The 12,276-nt window shown below is 39.6% G+C and overlaps 1 protein-coding gene across 2 annotated transcripts; it reads right to left on the reverse strand.

Annotated features, from left to right (window-relative positions):
- Positions 1-1,222: 1,222 nt before the first annotated feature.
- On the reverse strand, positions 1,223-11,979 carry ZCCHC4 (zinc finger CCHC-type containing 4). Of its 2 annotated transcripts, none has more exons than XM_054295729.1 (13): positions 11,895-11,979; positions 11,601-11,719; positions 9,979-10,061; positions 9,008-9,283; positions 8,447-8,527; positions 8,053-8,125; positions 7,431-7,581; positions 6,801-6,901; positions 5,516-5,637; positions 4,872-4,947; positions 4,322-4,373; positions 3,101-3,245; positions 1,223-1,455 (listed from the first exon to the last, which is right to left on the reverse strand). In XM_054295729.1, exons 1-13 carry the CDS (start codon positions 11,977-11,979, stop codon positions 1,332-1,334), a joined length of 1,488 nt encoding a protein of 495 aa, XP_054151704.1. In that variant the 3' UTR covers positions 1,223-1,331. The 2 variants fall into 2 exon arrangements, with proteins under 2 accessions (XP_054151704.1, XP_054151703.1); XM_054295728.1 differs by having other exon boundaries at positions 6,801-6,916.
- Between the last annotated feature and the right edge of the window lie 297 nt (positions 11,980-12,276).

A 12,276-nucleotide genomic window follows, 5' to 3' on the forward strand; every position in this document is an offset into this window, starting at 1 on the left:
GCCGGGCCTCTGCTCCCGCTTCCGGGGGCGGCGCTTCCCGCCGCGGCAAGGAGCGGCCAGGAGCGGGCCGGGCCTCGGCAGCGGGCGGGGCTCGGGAGCCGTGCGGGGGATTCTGAGAGCGGGGCGGGCCCCGGGAGCCGTGCGGGATCTCTCGGCAGCGGGGCGGGCCTCGCCGCAGCGCCGAGCCAGGGCGGGCGCAGGGAGGCGGGTCAGGCTCTTCCCGCTCCACTAAGAACTACTTAGTACTAAAATACTCTTTTTTTTAAGGCTCTTGTCCATTTGGAGAGAAATTTTTAAAAATTCACAAGCCTTCCTGTGAGACGATTGTGTGAAAAATGCGTATTTTATGATTGGCTTTTCGCAAATATTGAATTGAATATTATATGTGCTGTGTTAGGAAGTAATGCTGTATAAATTCTCTTAAGTCTATAACAAAATGTTAAAATAGAAACTATGCTATGTAGGATACTTTTTTTTCCTAAAGAAAGGACTCGCACTGAGATAGCAGTCACAGGACACCTAAATCTTTCCGAGAAAGAGAATTTATTGCCCCATTGTCAGGAGAAACGAACTTCTTCCCATCTCGCTCAGGCAGGACGACGCCGTTAGGATTAAGAGGAAGAAGTTGAGGATGACCAGACAGAATCCTGTGTTTGAATGGAATTTATGCATCAGGTATGAGCTGTATGAATATGCAACAGGTTATTGTTTTTAAGAGTTAATCCTCTGTTAACAGGTGTCCTTTTTCACGCTTATGCTGCCCAGAAAAAGGTACCCAGACGTCCATAACTCTTTGTTGTCTCATGTTGTTCTAATCCAAATTGTCCAACTTATTATTACTCTAATTATATTACTATTTTTATAACCATTTTATTACTATTAAGCTTTTAAGATTTTAAAAACAAGTGATTGGCATTTTTCACAACTGTAACTAACAGAAACCGAATTCCTAGAACTCGTACTGTCCCATCACCTACCCTCACTTCCTCCCTTGTTCCATCCTCCAATACCAACATAAAACCAGAGCATGTGCCCGTACCTCACCTCTCAGTAGGATCCACAACATCCAACACCCACCAAATTAGACAAACTGCTAATCCTAAGTACAAAATTATCACATTATAGAAATACATGGTAAGGACTGTGGTAGTTCACTTAGCTGTTTTGGGGTTGCAGGGGTTTTTTTGGTACCAGTAATGATGTATAATAAAGGAACTGTCACTTAATTCAATCAGGTTTTATTCTGGATGTTAGCACTTAGATTTTTAGAAAATGGAACAAAAGGCTGACAATAAAAAAATAAATTAGGAACTATGTAGCAGCAAGAAAAGTCATGTCTTCTTTTTCTTATTCTTTACTTTCCTCTTGGAGAATATGGCATGTTTCATAGCTAATCTTTTACAGATCCTCATTTTTATTCTCTTTCGAGTTTTCTGCCCTTTCTTTTTGTCAGGTCTGTAAAGTAAAAAAAGGAACATAGAGATTAGAATAAAATGAAAAACACACATCTCTGTACAAATACATTTGCTGGTATTCTAAGTAAGTATATGAATTATGTGGCAGTATGTGAAGTACTGTCACAAAAAATACAATGAACGGTACATCTCAAAATGTTATGGTCCTTCAACTTCACAAAACTGTCCACTTTATTGCCATTATACATTCATTTTATGTATTTATTCAGCATTTAAATTTACACAGATATTGAAAATGAGAAACTCACTGAGTACAAAAAAGCACACACAGAGTTTCATGCTGGATATATAATAGAAAGACTTAGAAGGAAGTGTGTTGACGTTTAACACCATTAGGAAGTTAAATAACTAGCAAGTGGATTGTTTTCTTTCTCTGACAAAAGATGTCATAATGCAAAACACTGAGTAATTATAACAAACATACAAAATTTTTATTAGAAAAAGAAATCTTAGTTATCTTCTGCACTGAATCAGCAAAAGAACTAACTGATGGCCTGAAAGTACTAAAACCACTCCGGCACAACTGACAGAAAAGTACCCTCCTTGACAGAAAAAACAGATGAGGTTTCATTAAATTCTTTTAGCATCCTTTTTAATTTTTTTAGCCAAGGAAAAAGAAACATTAAGAGATGGATTTTTTATGAGAGATATATAAAATGAAACATTGCTGCCTTTTGTGTCTAATAGTCCCTAAGCAAAACCTGGTTTAGAATCAGTAGGACATGAAGCAATACACCTATACCATCTGCCATCCAGCAGGCATCTGATGAGTCTCTGGATACTGACCCAAGAGGATAATGGTCTGAGTCTCACTGTGTAACATAGGTACAGCTTTGGGAGGGAAAATCTGCCTTCCACTGCTACAGCCACTCAAGTCCAAAATCGCAGAAAAACCGACTACTCTGGAGGGGAATTAATGAAAGTGCAGTCAATTATCCTGAACTGGAAAGACTGAGCCATCTGCTGGACCATCTCTTAGCAAATCCCCTTTCCTCTTTTCAGTTAGTTCCATCTGAGAAGACAAGCACACACCCTTTCCTTGGCTCTCTGATACATACAGGTATGTGTACAGTGCTGTTCTGTATGTAACAAAAGGAAAATCATGGAAGAATAAAAATACTCAATGTGATCCTCATTAATGGTGGAGATTTAGATCATACTACAAAAAGCACCTGAAATATCAGAAGGAAAAAAAGCAAAATGTGCTACAACAGAGCAAAAGAGACAGGAAGCAGTAACTAGTGACTCTTAGTGACTCTTATTATATTGACTCTTCTCTCTGCCCCTTCATGAGGAATTCAAAGGGGACAAAAGCGTTTCATTACTTCAATTTTCAGTCATCTCGACAGAGTCCCATGTACCAGTCACCAAGTCTGCAATCCATATAAATCAGTTTTGAAAGAAAACCCACAGACAGGGAATTGGGAGCCCCAGTAAGTGACCTGCCTTTTATCCCACCCTCCCTTCAGTACATATTCCCCAGCAGTGCAGCAAGTGGGCAACAGGGAAAGCTGACATCAGCACCTAAAGTGGAAAATCATCTCTTTGTGAATTGATTCCCTGACAGAGGATCTCATCCCATCTGAATGCTGCATTTTAGTGTATTAATGCAGTATCACACTTACTGCCAAGCTGCTCTGCTGCGGGACAGACTGGGACAGGCGCTGCGCTTGTGACCTGCCTTGCCACACACGAAACAGCCACTGTCACTCTTCCCACAGCTGTGCTTCTCAAGAGTGCAGCACTTGCAATTGTCACAGTGAAACCAAGCTGAAAAATAGATAACATGATTTATGACCTTGAAAAAGTTTAAAACATTCTGAAACTAAGCTTTAAATACAGGCCACATTACCAGGTTTTTAATTCTGGATTAGCTTTACAAAGATAGATGTGGTCACTTTCTGGTCCCTTAGCACATTACTAGACATACTGTCAAATTAAGTGTGAACTATTTTGCCATTAGAACTTTTATCCTGTGTGTCATCTTCAAAACAAAACCAGTGCAGATGTTACAATGTACTCACAGATTTTGATTGTTGTAACAGTAACAAAGATAATGGCTTCAGCAATTTATGCAGAGGTATACATGCAACTAAATTTGTGCATGAAACATAATTTTATCATCATCTCTCAAACATTTTAGTACTTGCCTACTTGTTTAGGAAATTCAAAGTTTAGAAAATTAGGAAATACTTGTCACAGACATTTTTTCATAAAATCCTTTCTTTTAGGATTTGTCCTTTCTGGGAAGCTGAGGCCCCAGAAGAAAAATGTAAACAATAATTATCAGCTGCTCTGGAATGCAATAGGTGCACCTGTGATTGGCTCATGTTCCATGTTTACAATTAAGGGCCAATCACAGGTCCAAGCTCTGGAACAGATTCACAGAGAGCTCTCTTGTTTTTAGATTCTATTCTTAGCTTAGCTTAGCAGCTTCTGAACTTCTCTCTCTATTCCTTTTAGTATAGTCATAATGTATTATATATCATATATTAATAAATCCAGCCTTCTGATCATGAAGCAAGATTTTCGTCTATCTCTCTCACCCTGAGGAACCCTCACAAGTCACTGCAATAAATACTTGTATGACAATTGGAAATATTTATGTTTTGCCATGATCATTATAAATGGGATTTAGTGTGCCCTGGCAAGAATTTATTCCACTTCCACACAGTGCAAGTACAGCTAAACGAAAGAATAATAACTTGTGTGAAATTGAGACTTTTTGTTTATTCTATGTCTTCTGAATTGTGTTTTACTTCTTTCACAGAATATTTTCTGGTTTGGAATTTCAGTTTCTTTGGACTAAATGCACTTTTATTTGTAAAATATTTTTCCGTACTTACAGGGCTTTACACATTTTTTGCAAAGAACACAATGTTTCCATCGTCTGCCATCCTACAAAAGACAAATAAATGGTTTTGTTTATTGAACCCCCCACAGATTCTATCTTAAAACAGAACTACTCCTGTAGGGTTCCCATAGGAGTTGTTTACAGGAACAACTCCTCTGTAGGAAGGACTGCAACTCAGAACAACAGTCCTGAGAATCTGTGAAAGCCACATATGAAAATTTGAAATTAGCAAGTTCTACAACTTCAAAGCATGAGCAAAAATTCATGTGTCAACAGACCACAGCTGGGTAAATTCTGGTCTAAGTGGCAAGCAGCAAACTTGTCCTGTCCTCTTTGCAACACAAAGGAATTAGGGAAAGAGAAATTAATTCCCAATAGGTTATGGAAGATGTACTGTGAAGGTAATAATAAGTCTGTGAAATTGAACTGCTGTGGGTTTCCAGCAGCAGTATCCAAACAGGTTTTTACCAAAGCAAGTATTACAAAGGTTGTTACCTGACTACTGCTAAAACTTCCATTCAGAAAGAAGTGAAAATACTTACTTTTGATGTACATGAATTGCATATCTCACAGTGCTGGTTACCAGAACTAACATATCGCTGACATACAGTGCAAAATCTGGGAAAAAGATGTACTGGTTCACTATTGGCTCACAAAACAATTAATTTTATACAATCTTAACAACTAATGTAAGGACTGCAAAATCACTTTGTTGAATTAAAAATTCATAAATGACCACTTTGGCCATTTACACACAGCACATCCACACAGTAAAATTCAGGTCAAATTACCAACAGTATCAGTAGTAACTGAAACTAAATTCCTCTCTCCTTGATGCTTCTCTTACAAGTTCATTTTTTTACTACTGTATTAACAGCTGATTATCAGACATAGCTGTAAAATTCTCTTGTAGATGTAGACAGTACTTCCTACAGACAAAATAAGGAATCTCATAATTCCACACTGAAAAATTGAAATGTCTTTTTAGACATTTCAGCTCTCCTATCCATTGTTTATATAATATGCAACTTTAGAATGACACAGAAAAATGTGGTCTAAAGGCTGGCATCCAAGTTAGGCAAGACACCATGGAACAGCACCATCCCAAACTCCTTTGGAGACTTTATGCCCTAGTTAAGAACAAAGACACTCTTTCAAAAGTCACCTGAGCATTAATATATCTTACCTATATCCCTCTTCTTCAGGAAGCACAATCACACTTGGGGTAAGGTTCGTGAAAATACGGACAGGAGACTGTCTACGGCCTGTCTTGCCATGTTTATACAGTGCATGATTATCATAGTCTACCTAGAAAAATAAAACCATAAAAACGATTCTAAAACTGAATTCCAAGCACAGGCAGAGCTATTTACATATTTATTATCTTTATAAGTGCCTTATGAAATGCTTGTATTTATATACAAGACTCTAACACCAAATCAGGTTACAAATTCTACATCAAGCTTTTTGTCTCATTTACCTGTAAATTTGTGCAAACATAGTATTAGGCTAGACTCACTACACTTCAATAGTCATCTTGTACTTATTCCTTTTTGCTTGTTTGCATGGGATATCTAAGATAACATTGCAGCTGATTCCAGAGCAATCTGCTGTATAAAAGTATCTATACAGCTTGGTTTGTCAGTACAAGGGATGACATCTGAACCCATCTCAGAAAAATTACAAAGTTGCAAATCTAATCAGCCTGCTTTTTCCAGCATTGCCTTCAGAGACTTGTCACAAAAACTCTCAGCTGTGAACACTGGCAGGAATGTAGTCTAGCCTAGCATGAGTTTTCCATTTTCTTCAACAATTTTCATTCCACAAGACTGTTCAGAACATCAATACCAGAATTCATGCAGAGTTGTTATATGAAAAAAATAAACCTTTAGCATCATGAATACCCATGATTGAACTCTCAAAACACACTGAAGTACGTGTGCCTAAATTATGCACTGAATGGATACTATTGCTTTATCACTGACAAGTTCCCTTATTAAGTAATTCCAAACATTTCCACCACTGTAATTGTAATCTGATGTTTTGGAGTTGAAGTTTTGGAGCTGAAAGACCTTAATTTTGTAATATATATGGGGTTTTTTTTCCTAGGCCTGGGCTCTACCCACTGACATTGAACATCTGTGAAGAATGAAATACTCTTTATCAATTCATCTATGAAGAATGAAATACTCTTTATCTGCAACAAGCACCTGTCAGAATTAGTGCAAATTTGTTATACCGAAAGCCTGCCAGAAGAAATGAGTTCATGGATAAATGAAAGGTGAGTTAAAGATACATAACAGGAACATGATCAAGTTATCACAGATCCAACTGATAGAAATACAGAATCCAGGCTTCACATGAACAAGGCCCAGCTATATGGAAGCACTGCCACTGCACCTGCTTTCACTCCTATTCCTTTCACATTGCACACAGCTGGTAATTGGCAGATTCACTGGGTTCAGCCATACCTGGTAATCCATCATACTGAAGCTTGGGAAAAAGTCAAGAATGCGAGACTCAAAGAAGTATGGGAATATCCAGAACATGGGCATCTCTCTGTTGTCATGACCTAGTAATGAAAAAACTTTGGGATACATAGGAGAAAAACATAGTACATGTAGCATGAGAAATTTACAGTGAACATTCCAAGTACATAAACATGGATATGTACATCATGTTGGGCAGAAGAACTAGTTCTCTTAGGCAACAGAAAAGTTTTGGCATATTGGACATGTGGAGATGTAAGTGCCATGTAACTACACTCTTGATATCCACTTAGGTTGCTAAGATCATTTACTGGTTTGATAGCTTATTTTTCTCTACCTTTAAAGTCCATTTTAATTGCAAAGTAGATTTGCAAAAAAAAAAAAAAAAAAGGGAAACGTTTTTAAGATTTTAAGACAGACTTTGAGAATTGGGCATTACTGAACTAAAAATATCAGGAGAGTAAATTAGGTACATGATAGTTCATCTTTAGAAATTATAACATGAGGGTGCTCACATTCACCTGAGTAGCAAGAATCACAAACTTATAGACAGGTACTTTTTCCTTAAAGTGATGTTACAGCACAAGCCACCCATCTGGCTGTAATACATACCTTCTTTTTCTGTCCCCCTCCACATTGCCATCAGTTTTTTAAAGCTAGAAGCCAGTGCCTCCACTAAACCTCCAAATGGGGGATCAGTTACCATAATGACTCTTTCACCATTCTCTTCACACAAGAATTTCCTGCAAGTTTCACGTGCAGCCTGTAAGAAACAGAGGTTAATTTCCAGGAATCATGATTCAAGAACTGTAAACATATTGTCTCTGGTAATAAACCGATCACTGCAGAAGAGGGAACTTTGCTTCCCTCTTGTGGAGGTGAATTTCCTCTTGGGTAGCATTAAAAAAAAAAACAAACACAAAAAATGCACATAGGTTTGAAGGACTGAAAACAAGTGTCCTGTTCAGCTAACATATAAAACATTACTGAAAATCAAAGCATGAAACTGCCTCTTTTTCAGTAGTTCTCTTCCATTCAATTCGAAGTTGACTATTACATTTATGCTAACTAATGCGGCTTACACACCTTAATTGCTGCTTCTATTAAAATGTTTTTAATTAATTTATGTTTTCCCATCATGTTTTCTACTAGACTAGTCATGAGTTTCCTACAAAATTCTGCATCAACAACATGCACTTTTTTACCAAAGCACTCAATAAATTCTTGGCCTTACCTCTCCGCCAAAAAAATGATGATTGAACATGTTGTAGTGGCAAAATTCATCCTCTGTGTAAAATTGTGAATACCTGTAAAATAAATTTTGATAGAAGTAGAAAAATATAAGTAACTTTTGGTCTATGCTAAGATAGGATATTTAGGGTGAAAACAGGCCTCAGGAAAAACATCATCTTTGGGTTCTGATTACTGACAACACACACCAATACTGAGAAATTATTCAGTATACTTACTTACTTTTCTCATCAACTGGATGTCATTTGTGTATGCATACAGGAACAGGGATGCAGAGACAAGAAAGGGAAAACAACCAGCAATTTATCCCTTAAAGCAGTAGGAACACCCATCTTTGTATATGTTCTTCAGATATGTAAACATTTGTTAAAACCCACCTGAAATCAATATCTAGCAGAAGGCTTCGAACATTAAATTCTTCTTCTTGTGACGCTCTTGACTGGATCATTTCATGAAGCCTGAAGTATAATTGGAAGAATTTAATACATAATGACTGACTTCAGAAATGATCTTGCAAGACAAGATGCTGGGTACTTTACTAAACAAAAACCAAACAGATAGAGGAAACTGAGTAGCCTAAACTTGGGTGTTTCCATTTGGCCTGCACTCCAAGTTAGAAAAGCAGGTTAGAAAATCAGTGGAGTCTCCTGGATCACCACACAAAAACACACAAGGTCAGAAACTCCACGTCACTTCCATAACTACCACAGAGATCTGAAGTGTGTATGTGTGTTATTGGCAGTGTTGCCACAGTCCTCTCAGGTATCTTATAAGTTCAAAACTAGACCTCAGTAGATGCTTAGATAATCCCAACCAATACAGGTTCACCAATAGTGAACCTCTTGTTATGGGAGAACCATTGACTATAATCATTAGTAAGCTGTACAGCTTTGAGAGAGAAATATTATGTGAAAGTGCAACAATTCTCAGGGATGTACCTGGGTGTTCCAACAGAGAGCACTCGTCTGAATCCTAAATCTGTAAGGAGATTCAGTAGGAACTCGCAACTTCTGTCTGCAAATAAATACTGTGCATTTGTTTTTTTATTCTCCAGTGGATATAGAAGCTGACTTGGACTTTTCAGATGGGCAGTGGTGATATCACACAGGAACTGGTGATCTGAGTGTTTTTTCCATTCTGCTGGCAATAGCAATTGCTGGCATTCCTGGCAAAACCTCCTCTTTGATAACGGCAACAGAACAAAATTCTTGTACCTTTAAATACAAAAGACAATAGGGAACAAAGTTTGGCAAAAGCCTCTCTCAAAGACAGGAAGGGGAGCCATGAAGGGGTTTTTTATATTTTAGGAGTTCAGACATTTAAACTAACAATGCAGTTTACACACTGCTCTCACAAAACTCCACAAGAATGAAGTATTATTTATAAAAAAAAAATAAATTCAAAGGACACTTTGAAGCACATAAAATATTGCCACCAAATATACTGGGAATCTCCATAAAATAACTAGATTACAGAGTGAAGACTCCATCAACTATGAGCAAAGTCCTGTATGTTTACACATGAAATGCAGACATCACTTATTACTATGTTACCTTTGCTTCTTTTCAAAATGTTAAGCCTGTTACTTTTGTAGACTAAAGTCAGGAATAAATCTTTTTCAACAGAAATTACTACTGACCTCTTGTAAGGACACTAAGAGCACTAACATAGGAATGATTATACATACCCCCCAAAAAAACCCAACCCCCACCCCCAGCTCCTGGGGTCAAAACACCATGCTCTAGCTCAGTGTTTCATGCTATTTCCTTTCCATTGCCAAACAACAATTCTTATTTGCCCAAATTCATCTTTTCATATTTTTAAGAATCTTGAAATGTTATCTCTACGTTCAGAGTACCTAAACCTGCATTACTACATCTTTACTGCAGAAAATATACATTAACAATACCTGTCCACGTTCTGTCTGTGTGTAAAACAAGGCTGATGACTTCTATTATATTCTTCACGTGCTGCAAGCCTAGCTTCTGACACCTGTAAAATTTGCATACATGAAAAGTTACAAAGGTAACAGCTACTGCTGTGTGTGGTACATCAAATCTCAACATGAAAAAAGGGTGCATCAAAGGTCTCATGCTTCAGCTACTTAGCAAGGAAAAACAATCACATTTATTGTTTCAGAAGAACAAGTATGTCTGCAGCACAGGGACATGCTGCAAAACAACACAAGTCTCTCATTGTGAATTTAAACTATGCATTTCATTCTCCTATCACATGTAATACTCAGAGAAAAACTCAAAAGGTGATTTTGAGGAAGACAGAAAGAGCCATCCTTTCCATTAAGGTGTGCCAGCAGTTGCGGTCCCTCTGAAGAACTCTGATCTGACCCTGACAAATTGATGACGGTAGAAAAGTTGCCCAAGTCTTGTGTGAAATCACTTCTAAGGCATGACAGCTCCTTGTTACAATCTGCACCTGAGTCTTTAACATTTCAGTCACTCACACTCTTCTCTGAGTCTTCTACTTTGTCCCCACAAGACATACTCATGGTTTCACAACAGTTTCAAAACATTTGGTCAAAACTTATGGAACTGTTTTACTTAAAGAAGACAACAGTAAAACTCAATACAAGAAAAGACATCATAATACAAGTGATATTCAAAATGAATGACAAAGAGAAATTGCTGCAGATATTCTGACACTACTGAGCACCATGCCGAGCCCCACCATCTCAGTATTTTGTATACCCTACTGTTGCTTGTACCCAATAGATTTTCTCTATCTTAATTAGGGGAAACAAGGGCATCTTGGGATCAGAAGGACCCAATTCTGTTCAACATTGCAAAGCATTGGCAAACTTCCTGTATGTTCTGGCAATAGAATAACAAATTCCAGGTTTGCTCAAAATGTACACAGCCTTTCTTGAATGCTATATTTGAAACATGTTCTCCTGACAGAAATAAGTGCTCAGCTAAATATCAACTATTACACCAAGTTTAGAAAATAGCACTTACCAGAGATTTCTGCAATAAAATATACTTTTAAAATTGCTAAGTAGAGGAAAAATCGCCAATGTTTTATAAAACCATAGAATGACTTGGGATGGAAGCGACATAAAGATCATCCAGTTGCAACCCTCCTGCCATGGTAGGGGCAACTCCCACTACACCAAGTTGCTCAGAACCCCACCCAGCTTGGCCTTGAACACTTCCTGGGATGGGGCATCCACAGCTTCTCTGGACAGGTTTTCCAGTCCCTCGTCACCCTCACAGTAAAGAACTTCTTCCTAATAACTCATCTAAACCTCTCCTCTGAATGCTCAAAGCCATCACCTCTTGTCCTTCCACTACACGTCCTTGCAATAAATCCCTCTCCGGATTCCTTGGAGCCCCCTTCAGGTGTTGGGAGGCTGCTATCAGCTCTTCCCGGAGCCTTTTCTTCTCCACGCCGAATAACCCAAATAACCGAATAACCCAAACTCTCCCAGCCTTCCCTCACAGGGGAGATCCGCCAGCCCTCTGATCACCTTGGCAGCCCTGGTCTTCAGCACAGCCTTCAGCAGTGCCCTCTTACCTTCTCATCTTCCCACTGGAAAAAGTTACAATCCTTTCTATCCCTACAAGCCGAACAAGCATAGAATCTTCTTCCTTCCTCTTTTCCTTGGCTGGTCTTCACAAACAGAAGCGCAGGACCTAGGGACAAACGCGAGGATAGGATAACACAGGGAACACCCGCAGCCCTGTTTCACTGCTCCGCTGCAAGAGCCGAGCTTCCACAACACGGCCTTCACAGGGGCTGCTGCAAAGCGCCCCGCGCCGGGAGCCGAGCGCAGGGACGCTGCGGAGGTGAGCCCCGGGCGCGGCTCACCGTGAGGGCAGCAGGGCGCGCCGGGCGCCGGCCCGAGCAGGGCGAGCGCTGCGGGCCCCGGCAGCTCCGCGCCCGCCGCCGCCATGGCACCGCCGCCGTCCCGACGGGCACCGCGCGGCCGGGCGGGCTGGAGGCGCCCCCCAGCGGAGCGGCGGCCCCGCGCAGAGCCCAGCGCAGGCCCGGGGCCGCGGGAGCCCCACACACAGCAGCGCTCATTGCTTAATAAACTGCTCCGACAGAAACCATGGCGAGCTTATAGAGGCATTCCCCTCGCTTTTGAACCGCACTGCACCGTGTTTGACATTTAAGGTTTACACATTTCAGGTTGTTGAAGTTGCTGACACACTACATTAATATTCACACCCACTCAAAATTATATAAA

Source organism: Melozone crissalis, unplaced genomic scaffold, assembly GCF_028551555.1.
Source record: "Melozone crissalis strain CALT ecotype California unplaced genomic scaffold, PUWL_Pcris_2 ptg000006l_1, whole genome shotgun sequence".
NCBI classification, from domain to species: Eukaryota; Metazoa; Chordata; class Aves; order Passeriformes; family Passerellidae; genus Melozone; species Melozone crissalis.